At 40.6% G+C, this 16,903-nt stretch overlaps 1 protein-coding gene across 1 annotated transcript in view; it reads left to right on the top strand.

Annotated features, from left to right (window-relative positions):
- DPP4 (dipeptidyl peptidase 4) overlaps nucleotides 1-16,903 on the top strand; it is a 52,941-nt gene that overhangs the window by 13,482 nt on the left and 22,556 nt on the right. The window contains exons 8-18 of the mRNA XM_033165953.1: nucleotides 464-584; nucleotides 2,324-2,484; nucleotides 3,461-3,564; nucleotides 4,291-4,423; nucleotides 4,581-4,625; nucleotides 8,684-8,794; nucleotides 8,884-8,951; nucleotides 10,432-10,485; nucleotides 12,228-12,346; nucleotides 14,029-14,076; nucleotides 16,048-16,146. Coding sequence (XP_033021844.1) covers nucleotides 464-584; nucleotides 2,324-2,484; nucleotides 3,461-3,564; nucleotides 4,291-4,423; nucleotides 4,581-4,625; nucleotides 8,684-8,794; nucleotides 8,884-8,951; nucleotides 10,432-10,485; nucleotides 12,228-12,346; nucleotides 14,029-14,076; nucleotides 16,048-16,146 — 1,063 coding nt within the window. The remainder of the gene's footprint in view (nucleotides 1-463; nucleotides 585-2,323; nucleotides 2,485-3,460; nucleotides 3,565-4,290; nucleotides 4,424-4,580; nucleotides 4,626-8,683; nucleotides 8,795-8,883; nucleotides 8,952-10,431; nucleotides 10,486-12,227; nucleotides 12,347-14,028; nucleotides 14,077-16,047; nucleotides 16,147-16,903) is intronic.

Genomic DNA, 16,903 nt, shown 5'->3' with positions numbered 1-16,903 from the left:
TTCTCATAGTGGCCAACCAGGTGTGCCTTTGGAAAGCCCCAAAGCAGGATTTCAGTATAATAACACTCTCCCCAGTTGTGAGTCCAGCAACTGGAATTTGTAAACATACAGCCTCTGACATTGTCCAGTAGCCATTGGCATCCTTATCCTCCGTGAAATTAACTAATCTTCATGAAAATGATTCAGGCACCTCCTTTCTCTTCTTCCTGAAAAATGATTATCGGAACTAATGGTGCTCATTAAACTGTTCAGCGGGGGAGAGTGTGGTTTGACCCTAAATGGCAGCTTATAAATATTTTAAATAAATCATTAGGTGGTGGGTGGGAAAAAAAACCAATCAGTGTGTCTACAAATGTGTCAAATGAAAGGGAAAAAAAGTCATTCAGTTGATATAAAGTGAAGAGCTATGCATCTAGCGTTATCTGATGGTGATTTTTAAAAAAATGTTTTTGTTTAATGGCAGGCTTATGTTTGGCATAACAACATTTATGTGAAAACAGCACCAGATGCCCTCGCTGTGCAGATCACTAAAAATGGAGAAGAAAACAACATTTTTAATGGAATACCAGACTGGGTTTATGAAGGTAATTGCCATATTACAACCTAAATACAGAATTTATAAGAGGCAGTGACTGTATTCAGATGCAACCATGGTTGCCTGCAATGAGAATGAGCTGCTGTGACCCTCAACCTCGTGTTCTCCCCACTCATCCTCACATAAGTGGAGGAGATCAGAAGCTTTTGTTTTTAAATTTGTGGCAACCCATAGCATGCGATAAAATAATCCCAGTCATGCTTTGGGGTCCTGGTTTGATTGCAAACTATAGTTTGCTACATTTCGGCGAAAGAGCAAACTATGGTTTGCCTCAGATTAGAAATGGAAACTTCTAATCCGCTTGCATTTGTCTGTACTGCTTATCAGGAGGGGAATGGGGTGATTCAGCAGTGAGATCAGGACTGCACAGGCACACCATGAGAGCACAATCACACAGCCGTGAATTTGCTACCCACTTCACCTTGCCCCCACTTCTCCAAAAATGGTGTGATCCTCCATACCATTGTTCAGAGTGTTATTTGAAATGAATCTTGCATGATTTACTGACATCCCGTGGTTCTGATGCATTCACCACATTTCATGTACACGGGGATTCCTCACTCACTACTGCCAATAGTGATTTGGCACTCATGATTAGTCCCTTCAACAAGCATCTTTAATTTACTAGCCCTTGTGATGCACCTTGTTTTTGTATTACTTACACACACACACACACACCCCGGGGGGTGGAGATAAGATAAATCATGTAAACATCCATGTAAACAGTTTTGCAAGCATTTTCTTTGTTCCTATCCATCCTTTGGAGATAGAAAATATTCAGTTGAAAATCTGTTGTGCCCCCCCCCTTTGGTATTGGCAAATTCTTTTCCAAATGAATGCTGAGTTTAATTGCAAAGCACTTTTCTAAACATTTTGGGCAATCTTCACTCAGGCCCAAACTACAGGTATGGCAGTGGCTCTGTAAATACCTGTTAATTCCGTTCCATGATGCCTTTTTTGTTTTTCTGGCTTCTGAGATAAATATGACTGAGAAAGAAAAGTGTTGGTGGTAGAGGTGCTGCGGAGAAGTCACAGGTGGAAAAGAGAGTTGAACACAATTTCTCCTGCACATCGCTTTAACTTTTTAAAATAGAACCATATGTGTGGCCCCATCTAATCCCAGGGGTCTTGCATTTTTACTCTGCTGTTCATCTGAAAAGACTCCCAAGGCAACTTGCATGTGATCAATTCACATAAAATGGCCCCTTCTTGCAGGATTACATTCTAAAAGACATAAAAGGGAAGAAGAAGAAGAAAAAGCAAACCCAGGCACTACTTCTGAAAGGTTAAATATGATATATTGATAATGTCTGGTATTTCCCTTGCATTTTAAAAATGTTTGGCTTATAACTGGCACTAGAGCTGTTTGCTTTTCATTTGACTGTGCCTTATTAGGAAGGCTGCATGTGGAAATGTTGTAGACTAGGAAAGAAACAATTGTCTTTGGTAAACTGTTTAGATTTTCAGTGTCAGAATACACGATGATTTTGAGTGCTAGAATTTACGTTAATTATTGAAGCCAGTTTTTTAAAAACACATCTATTTCTATAAAAAGGCATTTCTGAGGCTTTGGTTATTGTGTTGGTCGCAAGACAGGGCAAAGCATCTGAACGTTAGCAGCTACAGTTCCATCTGAAATTATATACAAATTAATAAGAACAATGTTTCAGAGGCAGAAGCCAACTCAGCGACTATTGCTTCAAAAGAACACATTTGCATCTCTTTCAGAGGAAATGTTTGGCACCCATTCTGCTCTGTGGTGGTCTCCAAATGGCAGCTTTTTAGCATATGCAGAGATTAACGATACTGGAGTTCCTGTTATTGAGTATTCATTTTATTCAGAAGACACACTGCAATATCCAAAGACCATTAAAATCCCATATCCTAAGGTCTGTGTTATTTATTAAACATAGTTGTTGAGCATTTTGATTAAGAGAATACTCACATTTAATCAGTTGCTGCTAACGAAAATATTGTCTGTCTCTCCTCAACAGCTTGCTGTGATTACTGAGACTTAAGTCAATAGCATCTGGCAGCATTGAAGTATTTTATTATCTCTAGGGAAACAGGAAATAAGTGCAATTTAAGACTTTGGAATTTAAGTTTCTGAAATGGCTTGTCTTGGGGTGGAGTAGGAATGTGATAAGGGCAGATCTTCATTGGTTGTTAGGTCTTTTACCTTCGGCAAATGCAATTGAATGGTCTTTAAAAAGAGGGAGGGAGAGAGAGCTTCCTTTCTCCTCCTCAGGTTTCTAGGCTCACTCATCTTTTTCATTTAAAATAGTTGGGGATATTGGAGACCTCTGTATTAACATGAAGCTGGGTTTAGATCACCACATTGTCCTATTTACTACTCGGGATTGCGTGCCTGAATGTGTAAGCAGGAGACTCTCTTTCTTTTACAGTAAAATTGACTGTTATAGGGCATAAGCTACTGGTATATGTTAGTTTGAATTGTGTGTGTGGTTCCAATGATAATAGCATTCCTACAAGCCCCACATAGCTGTTGTTTCTCTCAAGAGAATAAAAAACTCAGAATAAATAAAGGAATAAATAAAAATGTCTATATATACACAAAAAAGGAGGGGTGATATTGCCATGCCTCTTTTTTTGGAATAGAACAAAGCTTTAATGTTTTCTAAGATCAGAAAGAGATAAGGGAGACACAGTCACCTGTAGTAACCTCAGAATTTCTGTAAATCCCTAACATACCTGGCATATTTCTGAATACCATTCTATTCTGAATTCTAACATTTAGATGTTGAGCTGAAGAATAATTATTTTTAAGCTTACTTTGCTTTAACAAATGAGCATTGCTGTTATGTACAGATGTCATCATGATATAAAATGTATTAATTCTTTCAGGCAGGTGCGAAAAACCCAACCATAAGGCTATTTGTTGTGAATACCCAGTCTCTTCCCCAGATCAGTTCCCATGAAATTGTTGCACCGAGCAGCATATCATCTGGGTGAGTCCAAATAATGTAACAAGCCTTGCTTTTGAAACTGTTATAGTGCTGTTTCTTTTTGTTGAGCAACAATATATAATAAAGCAGAACAGAGCACTGATTGAAGACAGCAACATAAATATAGTAAAAAACTATTTCTGGCAGAAGTTTGATATGTAAGAGTTGTCTTTTCAACATTTTTATAGTTCCTTTGTTATTTGTTAATACTATAGCAAGCCATTATTCTGTCACAAGAGGTTTCCTATAAATAGTGATTTGCTATTTGCTATTGCTATAACTGGAATTTCAGCTTATCTATTTCAACAAGCTGGAGCAAATCTGCACACAATTTTTTAATGGCTCTGTTTCGTGAAACTCTTAAGCTGGCATTTAAATGTGCAAGAAGGAAAGTATAACCCTTTTTAGCACCCTCTTTTGAATTGTGAGAATGTCAACAATCCTTGTTCAATGTTTTTTAAATGTGCAGCCTAAGACTAGGAGATACTGTTTTTAAGAGTTGCAGCCTAATGTCAAGGGTCCATTGGCAATTAAAAATTCATTGCTGCTTCATCAGGAGGGGAGAAAGCAAGGATAACATAGACAGAGCATTATCAGAAGTCCAGATAGTATTGCAATTGTTTTAATACTTTAATGCTCAGGTAAATATAAATGGTAGCCATGAGTTTTTAGAATTCAAGCTTGTGTACGTATATCAATAGATGCCTATCACCATCTTATCCTTTCTAGGGATCACTACCTGAGTGTTGTAACATGGGTAACCAATGAGAGACTCTGTCTGCAGTGGCTCAAAAGAATTCAAAATTTTTCAGTTCTTGGAATCTGTGACTACACACAAAGTGGAGCTTGGCAATGTCCACAGGTATGAAAGGGTAGGGTGGGAGTCAACTTACCTTAGGAAGCCGTTGGGCAAAGAAAATCATGTAACTATTTATATTAGAGTAGGGGGGCCCAAGAAGGGTATTGCTTGATAGGCACCTGTTATAATGGTGGATATCTCTTTTCTCTTCCCCTTTCAGGACAAAGAGCGTCACTTTGAGAGTAAAACTGGCTGGGTTGGCAGAGTAAGTATGATTTATCAGTATATTTATATATTTGTGTACTTGACTGGTATTTCTCCAGTATTTTTATCTGTTTTATCTGCATTTTTAGTCGCAATGGCCTGTTGGCTACGTGAATAAAGTTTGATTTGATTTGATTTGAGAGTAAGTACTGTATTTCTGGGAGCCAAACTACATGCTACACTGCAGCCATGTGCAATGATATCTCCATGGGTCCTTTTCCATTGCAAAGCATAGTTAAGAAGGTGCTTTTTGCAATGAGGAAAAGGGAAAAGATAGACTTAATTGCTGCCTTGCCAGCTGCTTTCTTCCTGAAACTCTCCCCAGCTTTTTTGTCCCCTGGTGGAGTCTCAAGGCCCATATTTGTACCTTAAACATGGGTCCAGAACACTAGTGGAGCTAATAGCAACTGGGAACAAACATGTTCCAGATGGAAGGACGACTCTGTCTGCTGCTACTTCATGACATGTACAGTAGTTTAATAATCAATTACATATTACATCTATAGGAAGACTGGTCCATTCCACCTCTGCCCCCCCAGGTGGAACACTAAGGATTCTTTCCAAGTTTCTTCAGGATTTTCATTGGCCTACAAGGACTGGAAGGTGTAGCTTAGAAGTAGGAAACTGTTGGCCCTCCAGATGCTGCTGGTCTCTGAACCCTATACATACCTCCTCAAATGTATTTCCAATAGATTTAATGAGACTTACTCCCAGATAAGTGTAAATGGGATTGGATCACTTTTCCTAACAGTGGGAAATGGAATAATAACCCTTCAGGTGCGCAGTTAGACAAGACTATTGGGAGACACCCATTCCAAATAATTGAGACAACAACACTTTAAATGATATTGCCACTATTGTTCTATCGTGAGGCCACATTTATGACCTCATGTGCCCAACTTCTCTTTTGTGTGTGTGTGGGCGGGGGGGGGGAATTGAGGCTAGTAAGATTACAAAATGCATGTGATATTTCAAGCTTTCCCATGCATTTTTACAATTTTTAAATTCCTCTCGTCCCCTGGCAAAAAAAAGAGCTTTCCAGAAACAAAGTGAGGAAGGAGACAGCAGGGATTTAAAAAAATCTACCCTACAAAGATGGGAGATAATCCCACCTGCTGTCAAACTTGATCAGGAAGACCTTACAGCTAACACATTTTGCTTCTACATCATAAAGTATCAGTAAGTAAAGTGATGAGCAGACTGCATATGTGGCAAACAGTTATGCAAAAGGAAGGTGGAAAAAAACGAGCGTGAGTGTAATATAAACTAGAAAGGATGGAGGAGAATTGATTATTTTTTCCCCCATTGTTGGATAATGTCCTTCTGCACTCCAGCTGACAGCAGTTCATCAGCAAAGCACAGCTATATTTCACTACGATATATCAAAAGTTGCTTTCATGCCACAGGGGCGGGCAACTGTTTCTAGCTGGCAGAGCCCTCAACCCTTGCAAGCCATTTCAAAATCAGTGCACACTGGTAAACGCAGAGCACTTTGCAGGCACCAGCGATCAGCTGACCAGTGGCACTTGCAAAGTTGCAGCAGGGCTTTGCAGGTGCAGCCTATTGGCGAATTAGCAAGCCTTGGTTTTATTCATTAAAAAAAACTTCAGTTCTATAGATTCTCCACCAATGGCTTTGCATAATACCTTTGAATGTACAGCTATGGATAACAACAAAATTGATTACAGGAATGTTGTGGAGGCTGCTTAGAAATAATGGGAAACCTTGGACAGCTACGCTAATGAATATTTTCCTTAGAGCAAATAAGGGGAACTTCCAGATGTTGTTGAACTTGATCGGCTCCAGCCGGTAAAGACAATAGTTGGGGATGATGGAAGCTGTCGTATGACAGCATCTGGTTGGTTGCAGGTTCTGCATCCCTGCCTTAGAGCAATGGATCCAGGTTGCCAGATATGTTATTGAATGCCACTTGCTGCTGTATGCATCTGCTTTTGGAGCCTTCTTTGGAATGTGCATAACCTGCTTCTTAGGAGGACTGTTTGTTCAAGTCAGGGCACTTGATTTTCACTGATCCCACCTACCTTGTGGACTTCTCTTTACCATATCCTTCTCTGGAGCATCAGGTTATTCCTCAGCAGCAGTTTTTCAGAGGGGATGGTAGCTGAGGATGGTGGGTTACTAGCAGAGATCAGTGAAAACTTGGTTCCCTGACTTGCAAGAATTAAAGTTATTCCTACTCAGGTAAAGGCACATTGGATGCAACCTGGAGTGATTTTGGATAATTAAATACATTAGCGAAGGGAAAGTTGTGTTTGCATTGATTTATGAATAGGGTCTTTTTGCTTTCATATTGAAAACAGGATGTTTTGCCATAAAAAAGATCTAGTCATTTTATTGAACTAGCAACTAAACTTGCTGATTCTATATGTTACTACTTTTAATATTTCATCCATTTGCATTCCTTTCGCCACCGCATATTATAGAGTAATATTTTGTCAATTTTAGCAGTGTGCGTGTGGACATAAATATTAGGTGCCAATTGTGTAATCCAGTGAAATAGCCTCTCTGGTAGGTGGGAGTGCACTGAAAAGAAGTAATTCCTCTATTGACCACTTGTTTGCCATAACTAAAACAATTATCTCTAATAGTTTTTGATAAATGATTCCTTATTAAATAATTTGTGCACACATGAACAATGCTATAGCCAGCAGACACTTCGGGAGTATTAAAATAAACAGAAGTCATAAACAGAAGTATAATTTGCCTGTTCAACTCAATGCAAGACAGTACTATTTATTTGCAATTACTCCCCTGCCAGGACAGCCTCCTTCATCTAGAACACAGCATTTCAATAAGATGATAAATCTAATTGCATAGGGCTCATAATGAAATATCTTGGAATAATATCGCTACCAGAATAGATCTTGTTTGAGAGGGTGAACCCAGATTATAAGTCATAACTCACTTAAAACTTTAGCCATGATATATAAAGCCATTTTTGTTCTATTGACTCTTTAAGACACTAGATTCTTCCATCATGAACTGCAAATTCATGTTGCAGTGTTTGCATTTTCCAGAAATCCTTGATCACTATTCAATGAATAGTAATAGGAATAGTAATAATAATACTTTTATTATTTATACCCCACCTATCTGGCTGGGTTTTCCCAGCCACTCTGGGCGGCTCCCAACAGAACACTAAAAACAGAATAAAACTTCAAACATTTAAAACTTTCCTAAACAAGGCAGCCTTCAGATGTATTCTGAACATCGGATAGTTGTTTATTTCCTTGACATCTGATGGGAGGGCATTCCACAGGGCGGGTGCCGCTGCTGGGAAGGCCCTCTGCCTGATTCCCTGTAACCTCACTTCTCTCAGTGAGGCAACCACCTCAGTGTCCGGGCTGAACGATGGGGGTGGAGACACTCCTTCAGGTATACTGGGCTGAGGCTGTTAAGGGCTTTAAAGGTCAGCTTTGTTGTTCAGTCGTTCAGGCATGTCCGACTCTTCATGACCCCATGGACCAGAGCACGCCAGGCACCCCTATCCTTCACTGCCTCCCGCAGTTTGGCCAAACTCTTGCCAGTCGCTTCGAGAACACTGTCCAACCATCTCATCCTCTGTCGTCCCCTTCTCCTTGTGCCCTCCATCTTTCCCAACATCAGGGTCTTTTCCAGGGAGTCTTCTCTTCTCACGAGGTGGCCAAAGTACTGGAGCCTCAACTTCAGGATCTGCCCTTCCAGTGAGCACTCAGGGCTGATTTCTTTAAGGATGGATAAGTTTGATCTTCTTGCAGTCCATGGGACTCTCAAGAGTCTCCTCCAGCACCATAATTCAAAAGCATCAATTCTTCGGCGATCAGTCAGCACCAACACTTGTGTTCAGAAATGTACTGGGAGCCAATGTAGGTCTTTAATGAAGCTGAATATCTAAAGGATTCCCAAAGCTTATATTATTTATTGAATTTATTGCTCCCTTTTTAAGAAAAGAAAAGTGACCCACAGCAACTTACAAAATGATATAAACGTTAAAGCCATTAGGAAAAAAAAATCTACCTTGTTTATCCACTGTAAACTTTTGGTTGTTGGTTTCCCCAGTTTCAACCTTCTGAGCCTTACTTTGCGCCTGATGGTGATAGCTATTACAAAATCGTCAGCAACGCAGATGGCTATAAGCATATCCACCACATTGGTATCAGTAGCACAGGGGTAAGTAACAGATATATAAATAAATCATTGTGGATTTAGGTTCTTGTATCATGTAAATTAAATTTTTATCTACCCTTTTTATATGTTAGGAGATGAAGCCCATTACATCTGGAAAATGGGAAGTAATCAGCATAGCTGCTTTAACGAATAACTTTATGTGAGTATTCATCAAACTTAGCTTTAAATTTATTGGCGAAAGGGAGGGTAATGTTTAAAAAAGCCTATTATGGTTTTTTAGTACCTGCTGTAGTGATGTCTTTTATTTAGAAGCAGAAATTGCCTTTCCATTTATTTATCTGCAACATTTGCATGCAGCCCTATAACAACATTGGTGTCTTCCAATGAAGAAGAAGGTTACGGTACTACAAATACAAATAGCACATGAAATTATAAAACTAAAAGCAAAAATGGAACAAAAACCCATGGTACCCCTGAAGTTTACACAAAGATTTAAAAGCTGGCCAACATCAGTTATTTTAAAAGGCTTGAATGGAAAGAAAAGTCTTAACCTTTTACTCCTCTGAGTTTAAAACTTCAAATGTCAAAACAGTGGTTTTGTCCTGCAAAGTTAGTGGGAATAGATGAAAAGTTCCTATGAGGAAGGGGTACCAAGTAGTATAGGGATTTTGTGCAATAATCCCTTTTCTAGCCTGTACCATCCATACTAATTCTGCATGCCCCAAGTCTTCCCATTTGGATTAGCAGGAGCCATCTTGGAAACCAACTCAGCTGCCTAGCAGATTATATCTGTCAGATAGGCTGAACGTGGATGTCCCTTGATATTTTTTTTGGGGGGGGGGTGTTGTTTCAAAGCCCTCCAGCCAGATGTAGCTAAAGTCAGGGACATATTAAATTGCAATTGACTTAAGCGCATTGATTTCAGTGAGGTTTAAGTACCGCTAACCTTTATTGAATTTGGAGCTTTTGTGTTGGATCAAGTTCATCCAAGCTTAGTATTATGCTGGAATGTGGATCACTGAATGTTACGGAGACCCAACGCTTAGCATAGCATTTCTCTCTCTTTTGGAAGTGCCCTATTGGCTCACAGACTCCCTTCTCCATCCACTATTCTTCCTATGCAAATTTGCCCGCCCACCCCAGCTTCCTTTTTTAAAAAATTTTTTTTAGCATTCACTACCGTTCACCTAGAAAGCTAGAAATAATACAACAGGCAAAAGTGCAGTACTTTTAAAATTCCTAATGTGTTTAACTGATCAGCTTCTGGAGGAATTTGTTCAATACAGTACTATTCAGACGTGCATAAAAAAGATATGTCGAGTTGGACAAATTCCCCTGATGGAGATCAGTGAGTGCTGGAAATTACTTATTAAGTAAGTCATGCAGTTTTGTTTTGTTTTGTCTTCTGCATTCTTTATGGGATCTAGTGCAGTCCTTTCTTTCTTTTTCCCGGTTTAGAATTACCTTAGCAATGATAAAAACAAACTTTGCCAATGCAAGTTAGTCTTACAGCATTTCTATGGTAAGGTATTATATGTAGGTTGATTTTATAACTGTCTTGTGCATTTGAATAATTTCATATTTTGTGTGTCACCTCAGGCAATTCTTATAATTGGAATGGTGATTTCACGATTTATTGATCAATCAGTCAGTTGGTAACTTGTTTGCTTGTTTCACAGATACTTTATCAGTAATGAATTTGAAAATACGCCAGGAGGAAGACATCTGTATAAGTAAGATTCCTCTTCACCACATTTTAATTGTAACCCAATATGATATTTTTTCTTTAAGACAATATCATATTTTTAGTTTTAGAAAGTTATTTTTAGCATTAAACCAAGATAGCTTGTTTTGTCTTGATATTTTTGAAGCTGTGATAATGATCTGAGAATGTTTTGAAGTTTACTCCATCTGCTCTACAGAACATGATAAGTTAAGGAGCTTGGGATACACGCAGAAGGCTGTTAATGACTGAGGCCTGGCCATGTTCAGAATGGGGTATTTTATGATCCTTTGGTCTGGTCAGTCAGTGGGTTTGATCTAGAAATACCCAAGAAGTGGAAGATTTCATGCAAGACATACTTGATGCAGCCATGGATCTTCAGACTTCATACAATACTCTGGTGCAATATTTCGTGTGAAGCTTTGTTGCACTAACCTTCTGCTGGATTTCAGTTCCCTTTTCTCATGGAACGATCTGACAGTACATCAGAAAAAGCCCACCCCAACACCTGTGCAAAGAGGCCTTCCACTCACAGAAGAGCACCTCTGAACACAACCCTGTATTTCTGATAGCCAAATAGGGTTCGTCTTTGGAATGTGTTCTGTTATAAATGTAACAGCATATGGTGTCAAGATTTGATGGACTTTGCATAATGGGAAATTGCATGGCTGTTTTTGCTTCGTTTTGCTGTATGTGTAGGATCTGAGTGATGAGGTTTAACACGACACAGTCATAGGTTAGCTAGCTAAATATGTGCTGTAATGAACTGCTAGCAGGTGGGTGCATGGCTATCTTAGAAATCCACATTTGCCATGTAGTAATGGAGTGATCTTCAATGGGAAGAAGGTTGCTGTAGCTCTCAAATGATTCAGCAAAGGAATGAAAAGCATGTTTACTGTGATACAGATGGCACAACATGGAGGAACTTGGAACACCATGGAGACAGAAAGTTCTTCATGCAGCTGAAAATAATATACCAGTAGCAAAACTTTGAAAGAAAAGCATGCAAAAAGAGATAAGCATGCAAAACCAGAAATTATTCAATGTGAAGGAAGCCAGCTGGCTTGCAGGGACCCACTCTATGGCACCCAGAGGCAGTCTCCTTGTTTTCTTCTGGAGGAGGCAGCTCCTTACTGTAGGACCAAGGGCTGGGAACCAATCCTGGGAGCAAGAAATCCCCTGCCCACCATGGGTGTGAACCTTTTCCTACCCTGGATGTTGGACTTCCGGAAACAATTTCTTGCTCTTTTATGTATTCTTGTGGAGGTGCTGGCCTGGGCTTTCTGGGTTTGGCATAGGTCTTCCTGTGCATTTGCTGTCTCCTGATTGATAAGCGAGGAGAAGGACAATAATCTGCAGGCAAGGATGGGGGGCAATTTGCATCTCAGTCAAGGCATGGGGCAAAAAGGCTTAAACTTCTCAGCACATTTCAGCACTGTGTGTATGTGTGTGTTTTTGCTGTAGCCCCCCAAATCATTGGGTATTGGAAGGGGCATAAAATTTGCTTTAGGGAGCCAGATCATCCCATGGAGATTAGCCACTCCTGTTAATAATGGAACAGTTGTGCTACAGTAGTTAATTCTTACTTTAATATCCAGTTGAAAACAGGACAAGATAGAAAGAAGTGTTGCCAGTTGTGTAACCTTTTAAACTGAAATAGAGTTAATTCAAGCCAATTTGGGTGGAGCTCTTCATAATTGTGATTTAATGAAACTAACTTCTAGTTAATCTTTTTTAAATCTTTTTTTGCAGAATAGCATTAAATGATTTTAATCAAACATGCATTAGCTGTTATCTAAACAAAGAAAGATGTCAGTATTATTCAGCATCCTTCAGCAGAAATGGAAGATACTATACACTGAATTGCTATGGTGAGTACAACCTACCCTATCTGATATAAGTGTGACAACACTTGGACCCCATTGCTTATACCAGGTCTAGCCAATCCTTCTATTACTTGCCAATCATAGAGGATGATGTTGTGTATCCCTGTTCCCTCTAATTCTGATTTTTGGTCCAGATCCAAGCCTCAGAATATCAGACATAAGAGGGAATAGGGATATGCAACATCAACATCTTTTCAATCAGTGTATCCTCTGACACAGGGTCTAGTGCACCATGAGTAGCTGCTTTTGCAGGGAGCATCCTTGGTTCATGTGCTGTCTGGATCATGGCCACAATTTCAAAAACTTAGTGCAGGGACAGCCAGCCTGGTGACCTCTCCAGATGTTGTTTGTCTCTGCCAACATAGTCAATGGTCAGGGCTGATGGGCCTTGAGGTCTAGCTAAATCCAGAGGGCACCTCATTGGCTATCCACATGTTACCTGCATTTGACTTTTGGCTGTGTTGCCAAGCATTTATCCTTTTTGAATTTTTACAGCTCCAGACACCCCTACGATGAATTATCCAGAGGGGGGGGGCGGGACCAAAATATTTATATCAGGCTTCCTCAAACTCGGCCCCACAGATGTTTTTGGCCTACAACTCCCATCATCCCTAGCTAACAGGACCAGTGGTCGGGGATGATGGGAATTGTAGTCTCAAAACATCTGGAGGGCCAAGTTTGCGGAAGGCTTATTTATATTAATCATAAGGGGGAAAAGCAAATTGGCTGTTCTTTAGCCTTAATAGAAGGAAGAAAAACATTCAACTAGACATATAGCACCAAAAAAAAAAAGGACAGAGCTCTTGCACCTGTTCAACAGTAGAACAGACTTCCACGAGAAGTCATAGAATCACAGAATTGTAGAGTTGGAAGGGGTCAAAGGGGTCATCTAGTCCAAACCCCCCCTTCAGTGCAGGAATCTTTTGCCCAATGTGGGGCTTGGATCCACAACCCTGAGATGAAGAGTCTCATGCTCTACCTACTGATCTATCGGTGTGCTTGCCTTCCTTGGAAGTTTTCAAGCAGAAGTCGGATGGCCATCTGTCATGTATGATCTAGTTGAGATCCCTGCATTGCAGGGAGATGGGACTAGATTACCCTCAGGGTCCCTTCCAATGCAATGATTCTATGGTTCTGTGAATAATTGTGTAGGAGACTTATCATTTTTTGCATCTGGTTACCCTAGCTCAATTTTGTTATACTGATGAAATTTATTTAACCAGCTGTACAGTGTTACCCCCAACACACACCTCCACACATACTGTCAAAGCAAATGCTGCATATTTCCCCAGGATTCAACCTACAACACATTTCGCTGGCTAATGTGTGCACCTTGGACATCATTTCTAAAAAAAAAGTGCTGAGCAATGAGAAGAGCTACCCAGTGAAGTGTTGTTTCTCCTCCTGCTGCCTAGAATGGGGGTGGGGGGGGGGAGATTGAGATACAAATTTTGGGAAGCAGAAAAAAGGCTGAAGGGAAATTGTCACCTTGAAACAATTGGAAAAAGCATTGAGGCAAAGTTTCCCTCACTCTCTCTATATTTTCCCCCAGACTAGGCCCCTGCCTGAGCAAAGGGTTTGGCTTAAGTTGTGTAAAACTCTCAGTTAATGCCTTGATTTAAAAGAATGGAAAATGACTTGAGTTTTTAACACTCTGTTCATAACAGGTCCTGGTGTGCCATCTTTCACCTTGCTCAACAGCAGTACAGATGCAGGTACTTTTCTGTTTCTGTTTTAGACATCTGCAAATGCATAGAAATCTGTGGGTGTTTACCATCTGCTGGTAGAATGACTTGGGCTGTAATCCTATGCATACTTCTCTGAGGTTAATCAAACATAATGGTCTCGCTTTTGAGTACAGAAGCGACAAACAAAGTCAGTGGGACCAGTAACATCAAATTAGAGGCAATCACTGCAGTCGATTAGATATGACAATGCAGCAGTAGCGCATAAGAACACATGTGCAATGCAGAGCCTGCTTGCATGGTGGGGTAGAGCTGCAATGCTAGCTTCCTGGCCGTGGTGCCATAGCTGCTTACACCAAACGGAACAGGGGAAGGGATGAGGCAATGGTGAGGCTGGGGCTCTGCAAGCCCACAAGCCCACTGGCAGAGCCAGCCTGATTCTCCTGCCTGTGTGGCTGCATGTTCCTTGCCTCTCCCTCATTCCGTCCTGGTAGGCAGTGGCAACACCACTGCCAAGAAGCCGGCATTGTAGCTCCACCCCACTGGGCAAGCTGCTTCTGTTGAAATGGACTCATATTACAACATATGGGAAGCAGACTCACACAGTAGTGGGGGAAACAAAACTACTAATAAGGAACCTTTGCAGGGGTGGGTGTTGCAGGATGGGTGGGACCACAGGCAAAAGTGGGTGGAGCAATGGAGGTGACATGCGTTCAGCCACACATAAATCAGATGTTTCTGCTCTATCACGGATCTTTCCATTCTGCATTCAGGCAGGAAATAGCCATCACAACAGCAAGACACACTAGAGGCCAGGCAAAAGCACTTGAAGGAGGACCTGGAGTCCTGCAGCACCAGTGAAATCTGTGGCCTGGGGAGGAGGCATGGCATAGGGAGAGTCCCAGGGGCTGCATAGAGAGCTCCATAGGGCTAATATGGCACCGAGATCTGAGGTTCTCCAGCCCCTGGTTTAATCCAATGCATGTTGGTTTGGAAGTTTGATGAGCGGTGGGTTTCTCAAGGAACTTTCATTAGGACTGCATTCTTAGAGGTGTAAATCTAGTGATATAATATGATTTGGGGTGGGGTGGGGATGGCAGGAGGAAGTGCCCAACTTGGCAACTTCCCTTTTTGATGGCCTATTGGTGGCATAACCAAAAGCCAGGGGTTGGGAAAGGAAACTGGCAGAGTGATAAATTCCTTTTTAGTGTAGCTCATGTGAGGAACTCCTATGCATTTTGGTGCTGGAATGGACTGACTAAATAATATATATATCACATACTGGCACAGAGACTAAATCTCTGATAGCAATTAACAAAGTGGACAGGGAGAAGTGACTGTGGAGAAAATCCCTTTATGTGTGAACTGGCAAGCTGGGGTGGTTGCCAGTTAGGCTCATATTTGTGAGCCTGTTCCTTAGATCTTGAATGCTCTAGGAATGGGTAAGGAAGGGGGTTGTATTGGTAGGAAGGAGTTCAGATCGTTCTTTCTATTGCTAATTCCTCTGCTCCTGGCTCCATAAAGGTAAAGGTAAAGGTAAAGGTACCTCTGACTGTTAGGTCCAGTCACAGATGACTCTGGGGTTGCAGCACTTATCTCGTGTTACTGGCCAAGGGAGCTAGCGTACAGCTTCCGGGTCATGTGGCCAGCATGACTAAGCCACTTCTGGCGAACCAGAGCAGCACACGGAAACGCCGTTTACCTTCCCGCCAGAGCAGTACCTATTTATCTACTTGCACTTTGACATGCTTTTGAACAGCTAGGTTGGCAGGAGCTGGACCAAGCAGCGGGAGCTCACCCCGTCGTGGGGATTCAAACTGCCGACCTTCCGATTGGCAAGCCCTAGGCTCTGTGGTTTAGACCACAGCACCACCCACATCCCTCCTGGCTCTGTAGACACAACTTATGGTACTGCTCTCCAGGTTGTAGAACTTTGGATTTTAAAAGTATTATTTGCCTATATGTAAACTCATCTCCCATATTCATCTGTTTCGTGTGTAGTTATTAAGTACCTGGAAAACAACACTGAATTTGATAATATGCAGAAGAATGTCCAGATGCCCTCTAAAATACTAAAGAACATCACATTGCATGAAGAAAGTAAGTTTACAAACCAGTTGTAACTTTAAACCTGAAGTTTTTGATTGTGATTTTTTTTTTACTTCTTCAGATTTATCATGAAATAGATGTGCATTCAGAATTTTTGAGGTCCTGATTTTGCAATGTATTTATCAGTCACTTTTGTTAAAAAGAACTCACTCACATTTAATGTTCAGTGCTGTTTCTGAAGAGAAGGTGAAGCTGCATTTCCTCGTTTGATGTGGAACTAGGGATGGGAGTTTGAATTTAAAGCCAAACCTGTCAAATTTGCACTTTCTGAAGTAATATGAGAACCAAAACATCCTTCCTTCGAAATTTGCACTTATCTGAAATTTGTGATGAAGTCCTTCAACACTTACAAAAGTGCATATATTACAAGAATGGTGAAAATAACACAAAGAAGTACATTATATTAACAACATTTGCTTGCAAAAATGTGTACATTAGTCAAAACTGCATACAAAAATGTGTTGATTAGGAAAAATTCACAGTAAAATGTATGCTCAACTTTACCTTATCCTTCTTTGTCTTACTGCTACACCTCTCCAGGGTAGAAGCTAATGGGTAAGATAAATTTCTTTGCTTTCCTACACAGGTCCAGACATTTGAGCTCAGCATGTTTTGAATTACAGTAACTTTCAGTCGAAATATAGCCAAGAATCCTATTTAGAGAAAGAATGTTGCTCTCTCCTAGATAAAATACAGAGTTCAATTACATCTTGGCTATATAAAACAAAAACTCCTATCTTGAGTATAT

This window comes from Lacerta agilis, chromosome 1 (genome assembly GCF_009819535.1).
Source record: "Lacerta agilis isolate rLacAgi1 chromosome 1, rLacAgi1.pri, whole genome shotgun sequence".
Taxonomy (NCBI): Eukaryota; Metazoa; Chordata; class Lepidosauria; order Squamata; family Lacertidae; genus Lacerta; species Lacerta agilis.
This window is presented reverse-complemented; position numbering and strand designations above follow the sequence as displayed.